General features: G+C 34.0%; 1 protein-coding gene across 1 annotated transcript in view; it reads left to right on the top strand.

Annotated features, from left to right (window-relative positions):
- SLC12A2 (solute carrier family 12 member 2) overlaps positions 1 to 18,907 on the top strand; it is a 106,629-nt gene extending 87,722 nt beyond the window's left edge. Inside the window, exons 19-27 of the mRNA XM_061188120.1 lie at positions 2,527 to 2,606; positions 4,915 to 5,040; positions 7,848 to 7,895; positions 9,358 to 9,480; positions 10,969 to 11,080; positions 12,851 to 12,937; positions 14,212 to 14,347; positions 17,193 to 17,260; positions 18,523 to 18,907. Of these exons, the coding sequence (XP_061044103.1) occupies positions 2,527 to 2,606; positions 4,915 to 5,040; positions 7,848 to 7,895; positions 9,358 to 9,480; positions 10,969 to 11,080; positions 12,851 to 12,937; positions 14,212 to 14,347; positions 17,193 to 17,260; positions 18,523 to 18,658 (916 nt within the window). The 3' untranslated portion in view covers positions 18,659 to 18,907. The remainder of the gene's footprint in view (positions 1 to 2,526; positions 2,607 to 4,914; positions 5,041 to 7,847; positions 7,896 to 9,357; positions 9,481 to 10,968; positions 11,081 to 12,850; positions 12,938 to 14,211; positions 14,348 to 17,192; positions 17,261 to 18,522) is intronic.
- Positions 18,908 to 26,608: the final 7,701 nt, after the last annotated feature.

Here is a 26,608-nt window from a genome sequence, read left to right on the forward strand (position 1 = left end):
GGCAAAATAACTCTAGTACCAGATTCAAATCCTATTTCTCTGTGAATTTTTTTCTGTTTATCCTTAACTCACTGGAGTTATTTCCCTTCCTGGAGCTCCTATTGTATCTATTGGTAGAACCATATAATTATTTGCCTGTATCACATATAATGCTTTTGTTTTCATAGCTACCTTGAAACATCTTTGTGGAAGTAACCAGAGCTCATACTTTACTTTCATAAATCTCTTTGTATTCATTAGTCAAATATACGATAGTTAAGATTTCCCAAGTAATTGTTAAATGGTTTTTAGTAAAATTCAAGCTCTGCTGGTTTGTCAGAGGTTGTGACTGGTCTTTGGCTTTGGGTTTGTTAACTTTTTCGTAAACAGCACTTCATTCTCCCTTTCTAATTCTGTAGTCTGTACTTTGTATGCATGGGGATTAGGGAAAGAAGGAGACTGTGAAAGAAAGACTACATCATGTGGGCCTTGAGCCAAAGAGTATGCTTTTTCTCTTTGAAGATGTAAGACCAGTGAGATGGAGTAATTATCCTAGAAAATAGAAAAAGTGACATTTTTGCAAATAATTCATTCATTATTAGTTGTAGTTTGTCATAATGGGAGCGCTGAAAGAAAGGAGTCTTTTCTGACACTGATCTTTTAGGAACTGAAGTGAATGTTTGCTCTGAGAGTCAAGTATTAATCCAAGTATTATATGTCAAGCAGCAGTTTCAAGATAGGTAAAATATTGCTCTCTGGTTTCTGGAACCATAGACGTTGATGGCTATTTTAAAGCAGTGATACTGCTTACTCTTTTATTTTGTGACACTTATGTTCTGGTTGTGATTTTAAATACCTTGAACAGCTGAGGTATACTTTATTTACTATGGATGTATTAACAGTATGGAGGGTCTGAAACTGTAAATCAACTTCTATAACTTAAAGAAATTATATAGATTATAGAAATTTCTATACCTTATAGCAAAAAACATTTAGCTCTTTTAGTCTGAAGTAGACTAAGAGCTATATTCACTGGATTTTCTTTAAGGAAATTGATTTTGATTCAATTACTTTATTAACTATTTTTTAAAATACTTGTAGTTATTTCTTCTCTAATAGTTAATTAGATCTTTCACAGTACAGCAGAGGAAGGTTAACATGTCTATTAATTTTTTCTCCAGTGAATCTCTCTTGACCTTTGTTAAAATTCAACAGAAGAATCAGGCCAAAATTGTCCCCCTGTGATTTAAAACAACAATGATAAAAGACCTTTTACAATGACATATTATACCATGAACACATTCTTCTATTTATCAATAGCAGCAAAAACTTGATCATTTTATTAGTTTTTAGCTTTTTCTTTTTATATGCCTAGCTATAGGTTAATGTATCATTTTTATATGCATATAATGAATATTGATTACTTGTATAATTAAAAATAATAATAAAGGATAAAATCTAAGCCTGTTGCCACTCCAGGGAACAACCTGAAGTTTTTTGTTTTTTTTGTTTTTTATTTAAATTTATTTATTTATTTATTTATTTTATGGTTTTGTTGGGTCTTCGTTTCTGTGCGAGGGCTTTCTCTAGTTGCGGCAAGTGGGGGCCACTCTTCATCGCGGTGCGCAGGCCTCTCACTATTGCGGCCTCTCTTGTTGCGGAGCACAGGCTCCAGACGCGCAGGCTCAGCAATTGTGGCTCACGGGCCTTGTCGCTCCGCGGCATGTGGGATCTTCCCAGACCAGGGCTCGAACCCGTGTCCCCTGAATTGGCAGGCAGATTCTCAACCACTGCGCCACCAGGGAAGCCCCCAACCTGAAGTTTTACAATTGGAAATTCTTTCAGTAGATTTAAGAACTTAGGTCTTCATGATTTATGATCTTAACTAAAGTTTCTGGAATTTAAGTCTGGTTTTAGAGTTGTCTTCAAGGTTTTAATGTATTTTACCTGTGTATAAGATGTTCCTGTTTGTGTTTTAAAAAATTAAAAGGGCATGTGAATACATGTCCGCAAATGCATATATAACCTTAGGACTACTTTTTAAACCTGTTTTGTAAAAATTTTTGAATTACTTGAAAAGCACCCTTCTTTCATAAATGATAAGTGATCCCTTCATATTCTACAACCTGCTCTCATTCTCAGAACCTGTCTTCTTTGTCTTCATGTATTTCTCTTGGCTTTAAAGGTATAAGCCTAAATTAACTATGATGGGATTATTGAAAGTTGTTTTTCCATAATTCTGTTCTGTTTCTGATAGAGAAAACTACAGTTACTGCTTTAAACAGCTGCTGTAGGTAGAATATCACTACTATAAAGATCTACACTTAAGTAGATTTTAGCGGTATTACAGAAAAGGGGAAAAGGAATGGTGTAGGATTTGAAACTAACATATGGATGTCACTAATTTTTAAAGCATATTATAAGAATCAGATACTTAAAGCTGAAAGTTAATTTAGAGATCATCTACTATTGCCTTCATTTTATAGAGAAGGAGACAGAAATTTTTGTGATTTAAAAAATTTTTTTATTATTTTTTTCTTGTTACAGTGACGCCTTTGATATACAATACGGAGTAGTAGTTATCCGCCTAAAAGAGGGTCTGGATATATCTCATCTTCAAGGACAAGGTAAATCTTGTTTGAAATACATTTTTTATCTTAAAAATATAAATTACTTTGTTAGAAAATTATATATAATTCTACAAATTCTTTAATAATTTTAATATTTACCATCTAATATGTGTCATATACTTATTGTATGGCATTTAAAGATCAGATCTGATTGGCTCTACCAAAGTTTGTATTTTCTCTTTGTACCAACCTGAATGGTGGCTAGTAATTATTAATAGAATAAAATTCAATTCAAATCTGAAGTTTAAGAGAAACAAACATTAGTTATGATTGTAGTTTGGCCAAAGTTATAAAAATACATGATAAATAAAATAATCAGAGGAAAACATTTTAGACATTTTCATGTTTATGGAAGATATACTTTGTACATAGAGGCATATTAATAATGAAAAACTAAACTTTGTTATATCATTTACTCTTTCTTCAGAAAAGACTCTATAAGTATATTTTTTAACTTTCTCATTTTGAAATAATTATAGATTCACAAAAATTTGTGTATGCTTCCTCCAGTTTCCCCCACTGGTAACATCATATCTATAGTTCTGTATCAAAACCAGGAAATTGACATTGGGACAATTTACATACCTTATTCAGATTTCACCAGTTTTACATACACTTGTGTGTACAAATGTGCACACAAGCACATGTGTGTGGTTCTGTTTCACTTGTCACATATGTTGTTTCATGTAAGATACAGAGCTGTTCCATCACCACAAAGATCTCCCTTGTGCTACTGCATTATAGCTTCCATTCATACTCTTTCCCTGTTCTCTAACCCCTGACACCCACTAATCTCCTCTCAAACTATATAATTTTTTAAGCTTTTAAAAAATTTTTTTTCATTAAGCTTAAAACCTATTAAAGTATGCTTAGCGCTTTTGCCAACTTTATAAAAACTATGGAAAATTCCATACCCTCTAATGATTTCCTGGTAGCTTAAAAAATACTGTAAGTTTAAGAAAATTTGCGTACCTAATATTTTATCCTTATCAGTTAATTAACCAGGTCATCAAAATTAGCTAAGGCTAAATAGCTGAGAGGCATGTAATGAACTTTCGTCATCTGGTCATGTGTTTAAACTGTTCTAATCCTCCCACTCCCCCCACCACTTTAAGGGTATTGTACATTTCTGAAAGGAATGCTTTGAGGTCTTTATCCATGTAACACAAAAGTATGGCCTGCTGAAAATGCATTTTCTTACTCTGGAGTAGGCCTTGCAAAATACTATTTATTATGCTTGTTATGCTCTTAACAGTAATTTTGGTTTAGGATACCTGTTAACTCTGCATAATTATTGGTAGGGTTCCCTTTCACTCCCCAAAACATCACAGTTTGGCTAATAAATGATATACTCTGTAATTTGCTAAGATTTAAATGTGATTGGAAGTTCAAGAAAATATTTTCAAGTGTTTATAATCATAAGAATTGTTTTGAAAGCCTCCTTATTCATCATTAAGATTTGGAGACAGGAATTTGCTTTAGCACAGGGCTTAAGAGCATAGGCTGTAGAGTCAGATATGCTTTAAAAATTCCAGCTTTTTCTCTTAGTAGTTTTGTAGCTGGGGCACATTTGTTGACTTCCAAGCCTCAGTTTCCTTATCTTTATTCATAGGGCTATTGTGAAGATACTGCCTATGAAGCTCTTAGCATAGTGCTGGCACCGAGGCTTACATACTTTCTATTGTTATTTCTCTTAATATACACATATCAGTGATGAGGATTATGGATAGAAGATCAATTTCATATTATGTTTGTCTTTATGATAAATCTTTTTTATTGTGGAAGCTAAATGTTTACTAACTCCTTCCCAAAAAACAGAAAATGAAGAAAGTGATTTAAAAATAGAGACGGCACTTTCACCATGAGCTTAGGAAAGAACTCTATCCCCTAGTTTTGGCTCTATAGTCATGGGTATAATTTTTCACTGTTGTCTGTCATCTTATATGTATATGAACATTTGTCACATTCTACATTTTTTACATGTGTAAATGACTTTTAGAGTTGATTCACATTTTATACATCATTCTTTTGTCTACCAGATTCTTATGTTCTGTACATCTTACTCATTACTGATTCCCCATCACCTAATTCAAATGTCTGACAGTTAGTTGTGGCTAAAGGTATTTAGTTGAATAGTCATTTCAAAATTGATTGTCACATTTGTTTATAATAAGAAATTATTCATTATAAACTTACCATTATCATTATAAACTTTGCTTAAAATTGTCATTTAATTGATATTATACCATGATGCCCTCTTTGGTTAAAAGATTCAGATAACATTTTGAATACTTTATGTCTACAGAAGAATTACTGTCATCACAAGAGAAATCTCCTGGTGTCAAGGATGTGGTACTAAGTGTGGAGTATAGTAAAAAATCAGATTTAGATACTTCTAAACCATCTAGTGAAAAATCCATTACACATAAAGGTAATTTTTATTCAAACAAGAAATTTTATTAATGGTAATGTTTTAATTTTGGAAGAAATAGTTTTTATTATATGGCATGTCTTACAAAGTAACCAGTTCTCAAACGTGTATTGTTCATTTCTAGTTGCTCAGGTAAAATTTATGCCTTTCAAAAATGGCTACAAATGATTAATTATTTTTAAGGTATTAAGTAGATCACAGAACAGAAACCATGCCAGTTAATTATATACTAATATGCTCTTGTATGTTTTTATTTATACTTAATTTTAATTTGAAGCATAGATTAATCTGAACTTGGAAAGAAACATGGTAGTTTTGGAGTAATGTATGTATAGCATATGATAACACTGAAAGGAATGAGGTTTATAAAATTAGTTTACATAATTTTTTTGATAAATCAAGACACTTCAATACCAGGGGTTTTGTTTATGTGCTGAGATACTCAGAATATTTTTACATCTACTGTACCTGGTATTGTTCAGGTAAAACAATGTAGTAAAAAATCAAGTGCAATTTTATTCCTCAATGTAGTCTCCTCCCAAGAAATGAGCAATTTACGTTTGGCTGCTGAACTGTTGGGCCATAATTACAGACATAAATACTCCTGGTGGCTAATGTGGTTTAAGCCACAAAAAGATTTCCAAATCTCCTGAGACTTTGGGATAATTTCATCCACAAATCTCTATGTCATGTTTATGAGAAGGAAAGAGGAATGACTTCCAAATCTCACTCTCCCACCCTCACTCTCCTACCTCTGTTCAGTCTAGTATCTCCATCTGTCCTACTCCCAGCTGACATGCAACAAGAAAACTCTGCACTGTAAATCATCAAACAGTATCATACTTTTGCTTCCTGTAAAATAATTACCATTCTTTTTCTGAAATTGATAACCTTGGATAACTCCTTTCTCTGAAATCTCTTCTAGATTATTTAGAAGCATTAATGTTGCTTTTTCTTTCCTCCTTATTTACCTTGTTTGCTTAGAGTAGTGGTAGTTGAGAGTTTAGTTGAGACCCATTTTCCGTATCAGTTCTTTGCTGGCTTGATTATAATCTTTTTTTTTCTATTTCACCTCAAAATTCTATAAACTGGTTCTGATAACTCTTCTTATGTTCCTGCATTTATTTTTAGTTTGTGGTATACATTCTTTCATTTCCTCTTATTTGTTATTGTTGTCCTTTTCTCTTACCTAAAACAGATCCTTTCTTTACGGAATCTGTTAGGAATTAATAGGTAAAACTGTGATAGGAGGAGAAGAAGTAATATATTTATCAGGCATCTACTGTTCCTCTCACATTGTAGTAGATGTTATCCATTCATTAGCTCATTAATGTATGTCACAATCTTATGAAGTCTATTTTTATAGAGTAGGGAACTGGGTCAGTACATTTCTACTCATCTTTTTATTATAAAAGTGTAAATGCCTTTAACTTAGTTTAAATCATTTTTAAGTGTCAAGATTTCCTTGACATTTCTGAGCTCTTTGAAATGAATACAGAATGTCCATAGTTATATTTATAAATGTTTTTTATTACCATTAAAGATAGATAATATCAAATATCTACTTTATACGAACAATAATATTTAATACTATTAAATTAAATGTAATAATTGAAATGTTTCTTGTTCCATAACAGGCATAAAAATTAGCATTCAAAAATAGCATTTATTTTATTTTGTGTTTATTTTCTATTTAGCCAATTATTTTCAAAATTAGTATAGAAAATATAGGAAAGTTTATATAATTTTAAACGTCTTCAGAATTATAAACATTCTGGTATCGTTATTATATTTGGTACGTCTGTCTTATTGAGGCATGCAGTATGCAGAGGGACAGAAAGAGTACCCTTTGAATATGTGTTTTGTGCTAGGCACTGAGCTGTGTGCATTAATGCTTGCAATATAACAACCTTAAGAGGTAGGTATTGTTCAACCTTTTAACAAAAGAGGAAAGTGAGGAGTTAAGTAACTAGCTTAAGGTCACACAGCTAGAAGAAGGGTTAGAGGTAATCTTGGAATGCTGGAAGTCTGACTCAGAGCCCACTGCAGTGTACTCTTTCCTGTCCAAGTTGGGAGTTTTATGTGCCTTAAACAAATAGTACAGCTTAGAATACGAAAAAAATTTCAGATTAGGAAAACTATTAACCCTAGGAAATATTTATAGATATGTAAATATAAATGGACTGACATATGCTATATACATGCATATACACACATGTGTATATATGTGTGTATATATACACATATACATATATGTATATATATAAATTTATGTATTTGAAAAATCACTCCTGTATAACCTGGCATTTTATATAAACCAAAAGACTCTTGTCTCTGATCAAACTCCTAAATATTTCAAGTGGTGATTAATTTTTACAAATACCAAATATCTATCAAGTGTTTCTAAAATTACTTGTCATTTGCACAGTGATACAATGGCATGTTTGAAATTTATGTATTACTTGCAACATCAGTTTTATAATATCATATTTCTACTCTATAAGCCAGAGCAACTGATTTCAAGTATGAAAGTTTAAAAGTTTAAAAGTTCTAAAGTTTTTGTCAGTTTTACAGGAATGAAATTTAGGGGTGGGTGTTACTCAGTAGCCCTGTTGGAGGAGTCTAAAATATGTTTGCTTTTTCAAATCCTGAACACTCAGTGTAGAAAATATCTTCAGTCTTAATTATTTTTCACACTGTTTCTTCATACTGTGTTTTATTTATAAATGTGTTCTAGTTACATTTTCATTATTTTATTATTAAGAAGTCAATTAACTTATATTTTGTGTTTTTTAAACATAATCTAGATGAGGAAGAGGATGGCAAGACTCCAATTCAACCACTGTTGAAAAAAGGCAGGCATTTTTCATCATTTTATTTTAATCCTTTTTCTCATACTGTTAATTCTTTAACTCCAATCTTATTATTTTCTTTCTTTACCTTGGTTTTTATTTCCATGGTGAGGTGATGTTACAGTTTTTTATTAAATGCAGATTAGAAAAATTATCATTAGGCCAACTAAAGCATTAAATTATCCCAGGAAAAGGTGATATATCAAAGACAAATTCTTTTAAATCAAAGACAAATTCTTTTAAATCATGGTAGTATTTCAGAAATATTCAAATCCTGAAAGTCAGTATTTTAATTTTTAAATTTAAACTGCATGGTTTAGATGATAAGTAGAGACACTGAGATAGGTTTATTTACAGTGTCACTTGCATTCTTTACCATCAGTTGTACCCAGCCAAGTCCTTAATTTTGATACTAATATATTTCTCATTTCAAAAATTACAATATTTCTCACAGTCCTGCTGCGTTTGGGAGATACAGTCATGTCAACGTACATGAATTTTATGAGAAGGAGATAGAGGTGAGAGTTATGGAGCAGTGTGGTTTGGTAGCCATATTATTTCATCATGCAAAATCATTCGTCATGTTTTGCGTACATCATGGCAGCATGAAAAGTGAATGATAGACATTCTACAAAAGTGATCAGACTTCCTTCTGTGGATTTATGCTTTTAAAATTTGGTGTAGGGATTTCATTGTAGTCATTTGCTTGCTCACAGAGTCAGTGCTGATTTTTTTTTTTCTTCCTTTTTAATTCCTGGGGATACATAATGGGAACTCCCTTGATAAATTGTTCTTTAGACTTACAGTAGATGGGTGCCCTTCCTAGGAGTTCCCACAGTCTGTCTGTGGTTCAAAGAAAGATGTGGTGGTTATATGGCTTTAGAATTGGGCCTCACATATTGAGGGGACAAAAGTTAGGTAAAGATGAGGGAGTTTTTCCTTAGACTGAGAGGTTTCATTGTGATAACTGCATGATTGTATTGATATGTCTCCCATTTCTTTCTGTCTTTTATATTACAGATAACAACGTTACATTTAAAATTTTTTTTGAGCTTTAAATTATTGAGAAACCAGATTACAAAAGAAATTATGTTCACGGAATGGGCATAAGCTTAATTTGCCCAGTTAGCCTGAAACAGCTTTTCAAAAATCAAAATCTAGCGATCATAATTTTCTTTAGTAGTTTTTATGATTCTCTTTCATTCAGAATGCTTCAAAATATTAGAAATTAGGCAAGATAATTTGGATGAGTTTAGGTATTGTAGAGATATTATTTATCTGTAACCATTTTAAAAGTATATTTAAATTGTAAACAACTATAACCTTATGATTGATGTCATATATACAACTATCTACATTATAAACATTTGAATATACAAAAGTTAGGGAACTATGGAAATTTAGCAAAATATACTTTAATATTTACCTCCTCCCTAATATCTTATTTTTCTGCTTGATCCTTCAGAATCCAAAGGCCCTGCTGTGCCTTTAAATGTAGCTGACCAAAAGCTTCTTGAAGCCAGTACACAGTTTCAGAAAAAACAGGGAAAGAACACTATTGATGTCTGGTGGCTTTTTGATGATGGAGGTAAGGTTGCTAACATATGTTTTTAAGAAGTTTAAATTTTCTGAAGTTGCGGGGGTAGTACTAGGAAATGGTGTATACTCTTCATTGACCCCATTCCCGTTAAGCCAGGTCGCCCAAAGCAACAGGATTAGTTCCAGAATCAGGCATCACACTTCGTTGTCCTGTCCCTTCAGTATCCTTCAATTTGAAAGTTGCTCAGTCCTTCCTTGAGCTTCATGACTTTAACATTATTTTTTAGATATTACAGACCATTTGTAGCATGTCACTTGATTTGGAGTGCTGTCTAATGATTCATCATAATTAGTTTCTGTGGGTAGAAATATCACAGAAGTGATGCTGTGCCCTTCTGTCTGTGTCTTATCACGTGGCACATAGTGTTGATTTGTCTCATCACTGGTGAAGGTAGCTTTGACCATTGAGTAAGGTGGTTTTCCCCAGGTTTATATACCAAAAAGTTATCGTTACCCCCTTTTATGATTATATTTGGGGCATGGGGAGTTACTTTGAGACTATGCACATATACCATCATTACTGCTATTTTTGGCACCATCTTTAGCATCCATTGATATTTCTGCCTGAATTTATTCTTGCTGTTACTATTGTTGTGGTGTGTTTGTGGTTTCCAAATGATGATTTTTCCAATCCCGTCATTTCTTCATTTATTAGTTGGTGTTTAACTATAAAGAGGAGCTTTCTCTTTACTTCTACGTGGACTTATGGATTCCTATTTTATTCAGTGGATTATGATTTTTTCATTCTCATAGTTTGTTTTGATGTTGTCCCGGATTTGGCCAGCAGTATCCTCTTTAGGATAACTTCTGTGTCCATTTGTCATGTCCCAATCATTCTTTATTTTCTGATAAAATAAGACGTTCCAGGCTCAGTTTTGTACTTTACCTACACCAACACTTGAATCACCCTTTATCCAAAGAGGCTTGATTCCTTTTAGTGGAGAATGGTATTTAGAAACAAAGGTCAGGGCATTAGATATGCCCATTTCTACTAGGGTGTCACTGCTCCCAGGCCCTCTTAGTGGACAGATGTAGGAAACACACACACACACACACACACACACACACTTATTTGTATATACAGGTATAGATTGAAACCACTTCCACTGCAACACTGCAGGGTTCACTCCAGCTTCTCCCTTTTTATGTTTCTCATTCCATTGAGAAACATGGCTCCCGTTAGCTTCAGTGAATACTCTCTTTTCCTCAGTCCTGATATAACCAGTCTCCCTACCCTGCCAGGCCACTATCCCATTTCTTTGCCTTCCTCGCATGGGCCCTGACTCCACTGGGCCTCCCTCCTTATTCAGGCCTGCCAAGTGGCTTTTTGACTGAATTATTAAGGAAGGACTGAAAGAACAATTTTGTTTCATATTGAGTTATAATAAAGGTGTTTTTAGCAACTAACTTGAATTAAAAGTTCTTAATTGAGAAATTAGTGTTTTAATAAGTGATTTGTTATATTTTTATGATTCAGGTTTGACCTTATTGATACCTTATCTTCTGACTACCAAGAAAAAGTGGAAAGATTGTAAGATCAGAGTATTCATTGGTGGAAAAATAAACAGAATAGACCATGACCGGAGAGCGTAAGTCTGTTTTAAATTGATGGGCATTTATCTAGTAGTACTTCATTATTTCAATATAGATTTGATAGGGATAACAATTAGACAACACAGAAAATGTCATGTTGCTCTGTTCTGTAGTGAAGCTGAAAAGTCTAAACAAGTAAAACCTCATTCTCTTTAATTTAGTCTTAATGTTTAAGTTTAGATTCTTGTTTTACTTATATGTAATATTTTTTAATATATTGACATTTTAGAAAATCTTTATTAAATACTTGCAGCATCAAAGTGTTAAGCAGCCTTTTTTTAAAAAAAAATCAGGGTAAAAAATACACATAAGTGATATTCGTATATGCGTTATATTTTGTCGACTTCTAGACAACAGAAATGCAGGATGGCATTGTCCATTTTCTTATTTCTGTCTGTCCTGTCACAATTCTAGTTCTGGTTGCATTGCTTCTCTAAGTACACTGTGTCTCATCTCTGAACATTTCGTAATATATCGTGCATATTGCTCCCAATTTCACGTTTAGAAAGCAAAGCTTTGATCATGTGATGCCTCTGCCCCAAATATTTTTAACTTCTTCTCTGTTACACACCATAGAGAGTCTAGGCGACAGAGCCCTTTACAATCTGTCCTCCTGTTTCCTTTCTGTCTATATCTCCTGTTCCCCCAAATACGCCTTATACTTCAGTTTACATTTCTGCATCTGCTCTAAACAAATATATGATTTCAGACTTTTACTTCTTTGCCTGCTCTCATCTGTCTACTACAAATAGTTCTTCACTTGCCTCCCTTCTCTGTTAAAATAACTCCATTCTTTAAAACCCCAGTACTTATTGTCACCTTCCTCATAACGCCTTCCCTGTTTCTTTCTAGTTGTTACATTCCCTTCCTGAAACATGATATACTTGATACCAATCATTACATTCTGAGGCTTGAATTATATTTATTTTCTTATCTTAGATTTGAGTTTTGTGGGTCCTACAACACATATTAGGCACTTAGTAGATTTACACTGGAGTTGAGCTAAGTGTTTATACATTTCAAATCATGAATTATGCAAGAAATACTAGTAATTTAAAAGTTAAACCTGTAGCTTGTTTGTTTTCTGTTATCTTAATTTAGAAAACTCATTTTATTAAAAATAAAATCCTGTTTTGTTAATTGCTTTTCCTGTATGTGTGTTTCAACTTTTCTGTTGTTACCACCAAAGTTTAATTGCCAACTCTGCCTCCAAAAAGGTATTTATTTACTGAAAAATTAGAGGCTTATTGGAGCTCCTTTTCATGTTTGTCCCAGTTTAAAAAAAAAAAAAAAAGCTGTGAACTTAATCTGCCATCAGTTATAGCTTCAGTTTTGCCCGAAAAGTCAGAGTTGGACCTTGAAATATGCATTCTTCGTGGATAGAAGAATAATCCAAAAATAATTTTTAAATAACTGTTTACTAGTTTTTACTGAAATACATATACTTACCAATATAATTTGACTAAAATTAAGTTTAAAAAAACTAGTTGCCATTCAAACTTCATTATTAATGTCTTGCTCTGGATACTAAGGAGAGATTCAGAGAAAGTAAAAGAATACAACACAAGTTTCTACTCAGAATTTAGATGTCTACTTTGTGAATGAACAGTAACTCATTTAGATGTCTACTTTGTAAGTTAATTCAGATGGACTCTGTTTAGTACCTGGTAGACTTTTCCTATAAATCATATAGATTCAGCCCTAAATAGAATAAGAATACTTCTGTATACATCCTTCATGTGTCTCAATGCTTGCTTTTGTTCTAGGATGGCTACTTTGCTTAGCAAGTTCCGGATAGACTTCTCTGATATCATGGTCTTAGGAGATATTAATACTAAACCAAAGAAAGAAAAGTAAGTTATTGGATTAATTACTTTGTATAAATTTCTGATTCTTTTATGGATGATGTACTCAGACACCCTAACAGATCATTTAACTTTAATTACCTGGGGATTTTGCCTGCTGTTAGTTACATGTGAAGTCAACTTGTTTTTAATCTAGCAGATAGTTGGCATGCCTATTGCAGATATTGAAGTAAGTCTAAAGGGTTTTTAATATTTAGAGAAGAATTCAATTACTGATTTACAAGTAGTTTTTGAAAATCATTAGTGCCACAGAAATTCCACATGGTTCTTTAAATTTCCATTGTTCATTATGACCACTCAGTCCTTACTCCACATGGGTAATACTTTCCACTCTTTTGTTTTTTTACTAAAATAGGGGAAAAAAAAATCTAAGAATTTGCCTATAGTAATTGCATTCAGAATTCTCAAGAGTCAAAGAAAAGTAGACTCGTGGACTATTCTACCTGGAAATGGTATATGGAAGTTGTTATAATTATACATATTTATATTACTGTACATAATTTTAATTACTCTCAGATATATGTTGAATATATGATGAAGCTGGTATAAAGAATTCATTTTAAGTAGAAAACAGTAAGGTATACCCTGTAAGGTTGTAGTCAGGGAGACATTTTTTTTCTCTTATAGAACAATATATACTAGGAGATTTGTATGAGACTGATTCTGAAAAATAAGTTTTTCACATTCATAGAGGATTAGAATGCTGTTCATGTTCTTCTACTATCTTTTGTCCTATTTAGTATCTTTGGACCTACAGCTTAATTCTGCATCTTAAATGTTTAATATCTGCCCTTTCCTCCCTTCAAAATGTTCTAGTACCTTTTCTTACACTACTTCTCTTCAGTGGTACTTGAACTGGGAAAGCAATTGAGTGTTTTGAGTAAAGGAGTAACACAATTAGACTTATTGTTTAACAGGATCATTTTGGCTTATGTGATGAAATTTATTTAGGTTGGTGGGCTGGGGTATAGGAGCAGGGGCAGATACAAGGAAACCTGCATTAGCAGTTAAAATTGCAGTTCTTTTATTATGAATATGGTTCTAAATTTCTAATCAGTTAGAGAAACTAGTGATTGCTATTTTCAAAATAAATTGCCAGAGTGATTTTTATAGTCAGAGTATGGAAGGGAGCACGATAGTTGGAAAACACTAACTTCTGAAGTTATAATTACACTAACTTTTCAAGTTATAATTTAGTGTTTAAGATCTTACTGTTAAGTAATTCAGCATAAGGTTAATTATCTGTATTCTGTTTTTCTAAGTATTGTAGCTTTTGATGAAATGATTGAGCCATACAGACTTCATGAAGATGATAAAGAACAAGATATTGCAGATAAAATGAAAGAAGATGAACCATGGCGAATAACAGATAATGAGCTTGAACTTTATAAGACCAAGGTATTCTTTCTCTCCTGCTTCCTTTTCATTAATCTTCCATGTGATTTTTAAAAAAAATACTTAAGACATATGTATCAAGAACTGCAGTTGGACATTAAAAGGATCATACACCATGATCAAGTGGGGTTTATGCCAGGAATGCAAGGATTCTTCAGTATATGCAAATCAATCAATGTGATACACCATATTAACAAATTGAAGGAGAAAAACCATATGATCATCTCAATAGATGCAGAAAAAGTTTTTGACAAAATTCAACACCCATTTATGATAAAAACCCTCCAGAAAGTAGGCATAGAGGGAACTTTCCTCAACATAATAAAGGCCATATATGACAAACCCACAGCCAACATCGTCCTCAATGGTGAAAAATTGAAACCATTTCCACTAAGATCAGGAACAAGACAAGGTTGCCCACTCTCACCACTATTATTCAACATAGTTTTGGAAGTTTTAGCCACAGCAATCAGAGAAGAAAAAGAAATAAAAGGAATCCAAATTGGAAAAGAAGAAGTAAAGCTGTCACTGTTTGCAGATGACATGATACTATACATAGAGAATCCTAAAGATGCTACCAGAAAACTACTAGAGCTGATCAATGAATTTGGTAAAGTATCAGGATACAAAATTAATGCACAGAAATCTCTAGCATTCCTATACACTAATGATGAAAAATCTGAAAGTGAAATTAAGGAAACACTCCCATTTACCATTGCAACAAAAAGAATAAAATACCTAGGAATAAACCTACCTAAGGAGACAAAAGACTTGTATGCAGAAAATTATAAGAGCCTGATGAAAGAAATTAAAGATGATACAAATAGATGGAGAGATATACCATGTTCTTGGATTGGAAGAATCAACATTGTGAAAATGACTCTACTACCCAAAGCAATCTACAGATTCAAGGCAATCCCTATCAAACTACCACTGGCATTTTTCACAGAACTAGAACAAAAAATTTCACAATTTGTATGGAAACACAAAAGACCCCAAATAGCCAAAGCAATCTTGAGAAAGAAAAACGGAGCTGGAGGAATCAGGCTCCCTGACTTCAGACTATACTACAAAGCTACAGTAATCAAGGCAGTATGGTACTGGCACAAAAACAGAAATATAGATCAATGGAACAGGATAGAAAGCCCAGAGATAAACCCACGCACATATGGTCACCTTATCTTTGATAAAGGAGGCAAGAATATACAATGGAGAAAAGACAGCCTCTTCAATAAGTGGTGCTGGGAAAACTGGACAGGTACATGTAAAAGTATGAAATTAGAACACTCCCTAACACCATACACAAAAATAAACTCAAAATGGATTAAAGACCTAAATGTAAGGCCAGACACTATCAAACTCGTAGAGGAAAACAGGCAGAACACTCTATGACATAAATCATAAGATCCTTTTTGACCCACCTCCTACAGAAATGGAAATAAAAACAAAAATAAACAAATGGGACCTAATAAAACTTAAAAGCTTTTGCACAGCAAAGGAAACCATAAACAAGATGAAAAGACAACCCTCAGAATGGGAGAAAATATTTGAAAATGAAGCAACTGACAAAGGATTAATCTCCAAAATTTACAAGCAGCTCATGCAGCTCAATATCAAAAAAAAAACAACCCAATCCACAAATGGGCAGAAGACCTAAATAGACATTTCTCCAAAGAAGATATACAGATTGCCAACAAACACATGAAAGGATGCTCAACATCATTAATCATTAGAGAAATGCAAATCAAAACTACAATGAGATATCATCTCACACCGGTCAGAATGGCCATCATCAAAAAAATCTACGAACAATAAATGCTGGAGAGGGTGTGGAGAAAAGGGAATCCTCCTGCACTGTTGGTGGGAATGTAAATTGATACAGCCACTATGCAGAACAGTATGGAGGTTCCTTAAAAAACTAAAAATAGAACTACCATACGTCCCAGCAATCCCACTACTGGGCATATACCCTGAGAAAACCAAAGTTCAGAAAGAGCCAAGTACCACAATGTTCATTGCAGCTCTATTTACAATAGCCAGGACGTGGAAGCAACCTAAGTGTCCATCGACAGATGAATGGATAAAGAAGATGTGGCACATATATACAATGGAATATTACTCAGCCATAAAAAGAAACAAAATTGAGTTATTTGTAGTGAGGTGGATGGACCTAGAGTCTGTCATACAGAGTGAAGTAAGTCAGAAAGAGAAAAACAAATACCATGTGCTAACACATATATATGGAATCTAAGGGAAAAAAAAAAAAAGTTCATGAAGAACCTAGGGGCAAGATGGGAATAAAGACACAGACCTACTAGAGAATGGACTTGAGGATATGGGGAGGGGGAAGGGTAAGCTGTGACAAAGTGAGAGAGTGGCATGGACATATATACACTACCAAACGTAAAATAGATAGCTAGTGGGAAGCAGCCGCATAGCACAGGGAGATCAGCTCGGTGCTTTGTGACCACCTAGCCGGGTGGGATAGGGAGGGTGGGAGGGAGGGAGACGCAAGAGGGAAGAGATATGGGAACATACGATTCACTTTGTTATGAAGCAGAAACTAACACACGATTGTAAAGCAATTATACTCCAATAAAGATGTTAAAAATAAAAAAGAACTGCATTTGGTTATGAGAGGAACCAGTGGTGTAAACTAAATCTACTTTAAGTTGTAATTATATTTGGATAGTGCAAAGCATTAATTTTTTTTAAAATTTGGGAAAAGATATTTTTATTATACCAAAATTGATTTTGGTTTCTTTTTGTCTACTTAATAGCTTTATGAACCAGGGTAAATTCCAGTTTTCAAAAGGTCTAGTAATGACTTTGTTCTGTTTCATTTCAGACATACCGGCAGATCAGGTTAAATGAATTATTAAAGGAACATTCAAACACAGCTAGTATCATTGTCATGTAAGTAATACCTATACTAAGATTTTCTTGGGTATTCATTTTATGGTAATTCAATTAGGATTCATTTCTATTACCAAGTATATATCTATATAACATCCATAATGACTTTGTGGTTATGAGGAAAAAAACTTATTAAATACACTTTGCTTTAAGCATATGAAGAAATCATTTAAGATAGGAGGAAAGAAAAACAAAAATATTAACCTTAAGCTTGCATGAATCTAAGTACTTCTTTATCATAATAGTTTATTCTGCGATTTTTCCTTTATCCTTTTTCCCACTTTTAAAAAATCCCTTAGCTTTGGAAACACCACAGCATAGCCATCAACATTTGTGGGGTATGAGGGCTGCAAGTTAAAACGTCGATCCCAGGCAGCTTCTTCATAGAAATAACTCCATCAAGTTACGTGGAGGATTAAATTTAAAAAGTAGTTCCTATCTCAATTCCCACCAAGTTCCCACACACAAAATTTACATCTAGACGCATTGTCTTCACATTGAATATCGATGCTTATGCTTACTCTCGCTTTTCCTCCACTAAACCAGGTTAGCTAGATCTTTCTTGAACCCAGATTTTCTCAGTCCTGGAGCCTGGGCCCTTATATAGGTAAAGAAGGCTCAGATCTCTGAAACATGCCAAATGATGAAATAAAGTAATACCAAAGGATTGTTATTTTGATTAACAACAAATATTTAATACACCAGAAAATTTCAGATTTTGCTGATGATAATTAAGTATCTGTAATGGAAGTCACTAAAACATAGAAATCTAGAGAGAGACACTCTTTGGAGCAACTGGACATACTATCACTATCTACAAATGGAAATGAGAGTCCAGAGAGAGATAAAAGAAATTGAACATTAATATATAGAATTAATTATGTTTGAATTTCATTTGTCCATGTATAGTTACCACTATCGAAATTCAGATAGAAACATCCCTTTCTCCTAAAAGAATTCTAAGGGGAAATTTGAGGTTTAATGTTAGATACCAAATGTGTTAGGGTTTATAGAAATATTTATTTGCTATTCTTAAGAAATTTCTGAGAAATATTTTGTTCAAACTTGAAAAAAATGGGAATAATTATATATGAGTATAGTAGTTACTATACTATATGCAGAATTTCCCTGCACTCAAAAATATTCTGTAACTATAGTAATTTTTAGTTACTATTACTGTGACTTAATTTATAATTCTTACTACATTTTATTCTTCTCAACTTAAATGCATTGTCTAATTCCCTTTCTTTTTTTGATACCAGGAGTCTCCCAGTTGCACGAAAAGGTGCTGTGTCTAGTGCTCTCTACATGGCATGGTTAGAAGCTCTATCCAAGGACCTACCACCAATTCTCCTAGTCCGTGGGAATCATCAGAGTGTCCTTACCTTCTATTCTTAAATGTTCTGTCTGCACAGTGGACAGCCCTCCAGACGGTACTTCAGTGCCTAGTGAAGTAACTGCTATCACTGAAATCTTCAATGACACGTTAACATCACAATGGCAAACTGACTTATTTTCGCTATTTCATTAATTTGAAAGCACACAGAGAAGTTGCTCCATTGCTATGTGTATGGAGACTTCAGTTTTAGTCAATTCCGTGTCTCTATCTTAGTGAACGATGACTCCTTGTTGTTGGACTGAAGCTTGTGAGAGTTAAGTTTTCCTTTGCTACTTGAATAGCAATAAAAGTGTGTTATTTTTTGATTGATGAAAGGAGTACAAAAAGCCTTTAGCCTTGAGGTGCCTTCTGAAATTAACCAAATTTCATCACTATATCCTCTTTTATAAATTTGTAGAATGTCAAACTTTGCCTTCAGCTATTTTTATTTCTAGTCTCTTTCACCTTAAAATAAAATGGACACTGCTTTTCTTTTTCCATTGACCAATTAGTGTTGAGTACTGTATGTTTTCTATTACTTTTGTAAAGGTGTCTGTCAGATATTAAAGGGGAGAATTAGGGCGAGTTAATGAAAATGCAAGAAAAAAATGGGAACCAAAAAGTGACCCCAAGTTTAGGTTTGCATGAATATGTATAAATGTAGATCTAGGAGAAAAAAGGCCAAATAGACTTTTTTTTTTTTTAAACCTCTAATTGGCTGTTATTTATATCTTATTTGATTATTATTTCTTGAAACCTTAGGGAAGGTTGAAGATTTATCCAGTACTTCTATATATCATGCTGAAAAATCACATATTGTCATTCTTTAGACAAAAATCTTTAAGATCGTTTGTATTTATTAGAAGAAAGATCTGTCCTAATTTAGAGTTTTCCTCAAATCTGAGGGACTTTTATGAAATGCTAGAAGACTTTTCTGGAGGAAAATTAGACAAAGCATTGTTGTTTAATAGAATATTTCAATAAACACATGGAATATCACTGTATCATCCTTTTTATAAATAATTAAAATATTTAGTGTTTCATTGAATGGTTAAATGGACCACTGGTTTCTTGGTGAAATGTTTTTAGGCTTAATTCATTCAATTGTCAAGTTCATAGTCTTAATTAATATACTCAGGTTTGAACAGATTATTCTGAACATTTAAATTTAATCCATTCTTAATACTTTAAAACTTTTGTGTTAAGAAAAACTGCCAGTTTGTGCTTTTGAAATGTCTGTTTTGACATCATAGTCTACTAGTACCGTTTTGACAGTGCATTATGTACTGTTACTAAAAGCTTTATATGCAATTATTAATGTGAAGTTTTTCATTTTTTATTCAAGGAAGGATTTCCTAGAAACATTTCAAGGGATAATATATCTACATATCTGTATGTGTGTGTGTATATGTATATGCATACACAGATGCATATGTGTATTTATAATGACGTTGCTGGTTTTTTGCATTTTAAAGTGATCAAGATTCATCAGATTAAATTTTTTTGTTTCAGTAAACATGAGTTCACAGATTGAAAGACAGGTTTCATGGAGAACAAAGGTGATCATTTGAAGGGCATATAACTTCACACAGTTATCATTCAGTTAGAAAATGGAGAACATTTCATCTAAAGTACTGTTCAGTGTGTTCATTGGTATAAGTTTCACTGGTGAAGAGTTTATGTAGGTTTTCATGAATCTTGATAGAAATCTATAAAATTACTACTGTTGTTCAGTAGTGCAATATTTTTGCTGCATGAGTATGAACTAAGTTAACACCATAAAGGAGATCTGATAATAATTTTAAATTCAGAATGTTAAGAGAATGAGGTAATTGTTTTTCTAACAGTTTTTTCCAATGTTATAACTCATAGCATTGTACCATTTATTGGAGGTTTTGTAGTGTTTGGAGGGAAAGACAGTAGAAATGTCATATTATTCAGTAAACAATATCATGTTTGAACTTTTAAAATGGTTAATAGGGCATAACTGAGTGCTGCTATCTTGAAATGTGCACAGGTACACATACTTTTTTTTTTTCTCATTCAGGAAAACATCATTGTGATCTATACTGCAGGAACCAAATGTCATGCATCATACATATGTGTATAAAGTACATAAAATATATCTAAATATGCATAATGGGGGAGGGTAATATTGTCTGTGAAATAATGTTAAGAAGCTTTTCACTTTAAAAAAAATGCATTACTTTCACTTAACACTAGATACCAGGTCAAAATTTTCAAGGTTGTTGTAGTGCTCTAATAAATTTCAGCAATTAATTCTTAGAGATGCTAGCTAGTGTTGAAGCTATTCTACTCTATTTTATTTATGCTGAATTTGATTATTTTAATGCCAAAATTTTTTAAGTTCTAATCATTGGTGATAACTTGGAAATACATAATTATGTAATGGCATATGACAGGTCATTATTTCTATAGGTAAAAATTCAGTGGGTTTAGAGAATGGTGGTGTTAAGATGATTATTAACAGTTAATTAAATCAAATATTTATTTGTTACATTATTTCATTTGTATTTTAGGTTTCCTTTTACATTCTTTTTTTATGCTTTCTGACATTACATATTTTTAAAGACTATGGAAAAATAATTTAAAGATTTGAGCTCTGGTGGATGTTTATCTACTAAGTTTGAAAATGTAATATTTTGATAATACTGTACTATAACTGTCACACAAATGGTTTTCTAATGTTTTACTGTTGAGTATTGCAGTTGCTGCTTTGTACAGAGGTTACTGCAATAAAGGAAGTGGATTCATTAAAACAATTTAATGTCTACTCTTATATTTTATCTGTTTTATAAATCTATGTCGACTTTGTGATTTAACCACATTTATACAATTTACTTCATGGATGTCTGAGTTTTTTAAATGGCTTTTACTTTAATATTCATGCTTTGGAAAAGTTGTTTGAAATTTTTCACTATCCTTAAGCCTTTGGAATAATCACTAGTTATATTGACAGTGAGATTGAGCCATATCAGATGCAGCTCATTTTGATATTTTGGAAATGATTTAACTTTTCTAATTCTGCTTTATTTGTCTTTTGGTTAAATCACATGGTTATGAATGAGGAAACTAGAAGATTAAAATGGATTCATAGCCCCTGAGTATAATCTGATTCTTTTCTTCCTAAGATTTTTGGCAAAGCTAATTTACAGTTTTACAAAGCATTTTCACTTTATCATTTGAACATTACAGTAGGTGTGTTATATGTTCAGGATGGCTATTTCTCTCTCTTCTACTATTTAGCTTGGAGCATTGTAGTGAGTTTCCCAAGGTCACGTCAACGAAGGATGTTGGCCTAGAGCACAGATCTTTCAGCTTCAGGGATGTCGCCGTTGTACATTCACTGCTGCCTGATCCATAACTTAATGGCTGGGATAGATTGGTCATCTCCAAACTACTCATACTTATCTGCCCAGCAAGTGTGTGCTCAGGTAATACAAATTACAGTTACAAGTATAGATTGGCCACAGGCTACCTAATAGATCTGAAACAATGTGTCCATTGTATGATCTTTGCTTTTTGCTTATTCTCCAATAAGCTGCTGTTCAGGCCAGTTTGCTCACTTCTTTTGTGTATGTGTGTGGGGTGTTTAAGAGAGAATTCAAAGGCAGCTATGAATGTGGCATTTACCATCAGAGCATCCAGTGGTTTTCAAAACAGGAATGTAATTACATATTTGAGCCAGCAGGGTTTTTTTGTTCTTTCACTGGGAATAAAATGCTCTGATACACTTCTGTCTTTGTTTATGTATCAACAGGATGTCTGTAGGATCAGAGGAAATAGATGGTAGTTTAACTATTTGAGTAAAGACAGCACAAGTCCTAGGATGCACTCATCAGAAAGTACTTTTTAGCTAGTTCAGATAGTAGATACATAAAAGGTATTGGTGGGTTAATCAGTTAGACATACATTTTTTTGTAGACTACTAAAATACCTGAAGAACTCAGTCTCCTTATAGAGTCTGGAGGCAATGGTTATATACCTGTTTTACGTGTGGCATAGGAGTTTCAGGTAGGCTATTAAATAGTAGCATTAAGAACTTCAGCCCATTTTCCCCTTGAATCTACAACTGAATTTTGTGTTAGACAAGGTTAAGAGTTAGAAACTACTGTTTTAGAGGAAAACGTGAAGACTTCTGAATATGTCTCCTCCTGCAGCCTTACTTGTGGCTGCTGTCTTCACAGATCAGGAACTCATTCCCAAAAATGATAGTGTCTTTTTAACACATATCCTTTGTTCCACTTTTCTGGGATATGAATGCCAATTAGCAAGATACTCTGCCCACAGCTACAAATGAAATTTACTTGTTTGATCCACAGAATAGGATCAGTGATCCATGGATACTGAATGCAAAAACAGATGTCCCAGACTCAGTACTTGTCAGAATTTCATTAGAATACTGCTAATTAAGCTTTGGGGGTAGAGAGTTGTGGAGATTTTATTCTGGAAGTGTTAACTTAGTCTGAAAAAGGGAAGTAGTTTACAGGATAATTTCATATCCAGCTCATATCTCTAATAACAGCAAAAACTTTTAAAAGTAAGGAGGCAGTGTGTTTTTGATTTACATATAGTACACATAAGGCATATAACAACTACTACTGTAAGATATGATTGCATTTGCTCTTTTAAAATTAAGTCCCAGGTAACCCATTTTTAAAAGGAGGTCATCACAATTTGAAAAGGAGTGAGCTTTAAGAGTTTATCTGTATGAACAATATAACACAGGTTATTTTTATTTCAAGCACACAACATTTTTGCTTAAGCCATGAAAACTCCTTTGAGTTTTCTAGAAGTGTTACTAGTCAAGACATTTAAAAGATGACAAGGACTATTTGGGAATTGGGGTGGGGGTAGTAGGATGGAAAGTTACACTCCAAGAAAGGTTCATGGATTGTGAAAAGATCGCTTTTATGGCTAAAAGTCTTGCATTCATTCTTCCTTCTGGGAAACGGTGAATTGTGAAGAATGGAAGTTAAGTGTTTTTGTTGTTTCTTTTTTTTTGTTTTTTTTCCTGAATTTTAAAATCTGTTGATTTTAATCAGCATCTCCTATTAGCTACGTGGTACTAATCTCAGAGGTATGACCTAACTCTTTCAGGTAGTCTTTCTCTATGGCTGTTCCATCAGTAAAGATAATCCTTTGTTTACTATCGATGCACCTGTGAGTTTAGCATTCTTGACATAAATTTCACAGTTGGTGTTTTTCAGAAAATTGAAGATAGGGAAGCACAGATGTATTATGTATTGAAACACTCACTAGAAGAGTGGTTCTCAAACTTTAGTGTGCATCAGAATCACCTGGAGAGTTTGTTAAAACCTAATTGCTCCTGCCAAACAATCTCTGTTCTGAGTGAAATTCCTCCCCTTCACAAATGCAGCTTCTCAGTATAACCCTCCTTTCTTTACGGTGGCCTTTGTCCTTTACTCATGCCTTATCTATTGAGTTTCTTCCACAGGGTACACTTATTTCCATGTCCTCAGCTGTGAATTCAGATAATGACCTCCCTTCCACATTCCTCAGTGTTTTCCTTTTATGTTAGATCTTCTTCAGTGGTAGGAATAGAACCTAAAGCACACTAACAGAAAAAGAAGTCCAGGAAGACAGCTCAGTTCAGGGACTCAAGTTTGTGTAAAAGCAGAGACTCTAAGGTTCTGTCTCTACCTTTCCTTCTCTCTCCTTTGCCTCTCTTGGCTTGACTTGATTCTTCAGGTAAGACTGTCACTGCATAGTGTGCTCTATGGCTTCTGAAAAAAACAACTCGATCCCAGTAGTTCAACAACTGTAGTAAAAAGGTGGTATGTTGATGGCTACAATAACCTCATTAGTTTTCAGGAGCCATGCCCTCTTCTTTGGGTTTGCCCTGGAGTCGGGGGTTTATGTAGCCCAGGAAATTAGGGAAGGGCCTCAGCTCTTTGGTCTACACCAGTGGCTGGTTCCTTCTCCAGGTGCTGGCTTGCCCAGGTTCCAGAGGTTGATTCAAAGGTGAACAGCTCTCAGGCCAAACCCAAGCCACTGACAGCTTTACTAGGTTTCCAAGCTCTGCAGCCAAATGCTTCATATCCACTCCCCTCCCTGTCTTCCAACCCAGCCATCCCTGACTCAAAGTTTCTGTTCACAGGGTATTTGGCAGTGGATTCCTGATTCCCTAGTCTGCAGCAACTCCATTTGCACACCCATCTTGTCCTTTCTCCTTAGGGAAGTATCTCTCCAGAACCCCCTCCCACCCCAGTCCCTGCCCACACTGGGGGGGTCAGCCTCCCCCAACCCCAGAACAAGAACCAGCCTTTCCCTTCCCCTTTCCCTGACAATGCTCCTCATGGGAAAATTCAGAAAAGCTCAGTTAGTAGGCTCCAGTTCACAGAAGATTCTGCTTTTCCTACAGTATCTAGAAATGCAATAGCCATTTAGAAATGCATTTAGAATGGTAGTAGAGTCTTCCCTCACCAAAATAGGCAGAGTACTGTACTTTTTCTAAAGAAATTGAAAGCAGTTTGATTTTTCCTACTATGTTGCACTAAATTCTCAGCAGCTCACCCTGTTACCCTTGAACCATGCCCAGGCAATGGTAAGCCCCAAAAACATTTAACAAGTGTAGTGCAGGATTAACTTCTCTGGAGAAGACATACATTACCCCCAGCCTACAGTAGAGGGAGCCAGTGGGCACTGGTGGCATCAGTATCAGATGGAAGGTCATTACAACAGTTCTAGAGAGAGATGTCAGGGGAGTGGAGGGTATTGAACCAAGTGAGTAGCAGGAAGAACTGAAAGAGTTTAGATTCAGAAAACATATTGAGAAAGAGTTTTTAAAGGCAATAAGATGTAATGTGGTTAGGAGGAGAGACTAGGGGATGAGGTGAGGATGACATCGAGGTTTCTGGCTTGGGCCACGGGTGGATGGTGAAATTGAAACAGGAAGCCGAGCAAGTCCGGGGAAAGGTGTGCATGCGGGAGGAAGATAAAGGAGCTGTTTAGAACATGAGTTAAAGATAAGATTCAGGGTCTGGAACCCAACACGACAATTAGCTATTGAACACTGAAATAATTTACCAATACAATTGGGACTAGAGCCTTCTTTAGAAGCAATACTTAAATTATGCTGATTTCATTCCACAGTTACTGTTTACTTAGGTTTTCTATTTCTTGCTGTGTCAGTTTTAATAATCCTTCATTAAATGTTTATTCCTATGTATTGAAATTTCTAGCAATTCGAGCATGATTTGATAATCTCAAACTTTATACACTTGATACATTCATTTTCTTTTTTACATTTTTTTTCTCCTTTCTCAATTGGATTTGTTTCTGATCCTTAGAAGAGCCACACTTTTGGATTTATCACTTCCATTAATTTTCTCAGGTGTCATGGCTAAAGAAACAAAAATAGAGAAGCAGTGCTCTACATTTAATTCTCCCCTTCCTAAACCACAAGGAATATGAGTTTTTTTCCTCTTAATCCCAGAAAAGTACACTCTAAGATACAAATCTATGGAAATAATCGTTAGTTTCCAAAAGGTATCACTATCATGCAAATAGCAGGATGTAGATAAAGGAAAAGTCATGCTCCTATCTCCAACAGGCTTAAGTATTCCAAAACATCAAAGATACTCTTCTATTTCTAAAACCATGGCACAACATTAGCTCCTTGGCAGAAAGCTGCACATGAGCTCAGGTTGCACAGAGAGCTGACATGTTCTGTTGGATGAACTTGTTGTACTGGAATAGCTGATAAACAAGAGCTATCTCCTGAACTTAAAAAAGTGATGAAGAAGAAAGTCACCAGTATAGTACAGTGAAAGGAATATTATTTTCTGCTCACTGCAGGAGACCATATTTTTTCAGGGAAGTTGAGTATAAATATACGGGAAGGTCCTCTTGTGAGAGGAAATAGAAGTGTAGACATGGCTTTCCAGAGAGACTGACCCGGGTTCCCGTCCTGACTCTGCTATTTA

Source organism: Eubalaena glacialis, chromosome 4 (assembly GCF_028564815.1).
Source record: "Eubalaena glacialis isolate mEubGla1 chromosome 4, mEubGla1.1.hap2.+ XY, whole genome shotgun sequence".
NCBI lineage: Eukaryota > Metazoa > Chordata > Mammalia > Artiodactyla > Balaenidae > Eubalaena > Eubalaena glacialis.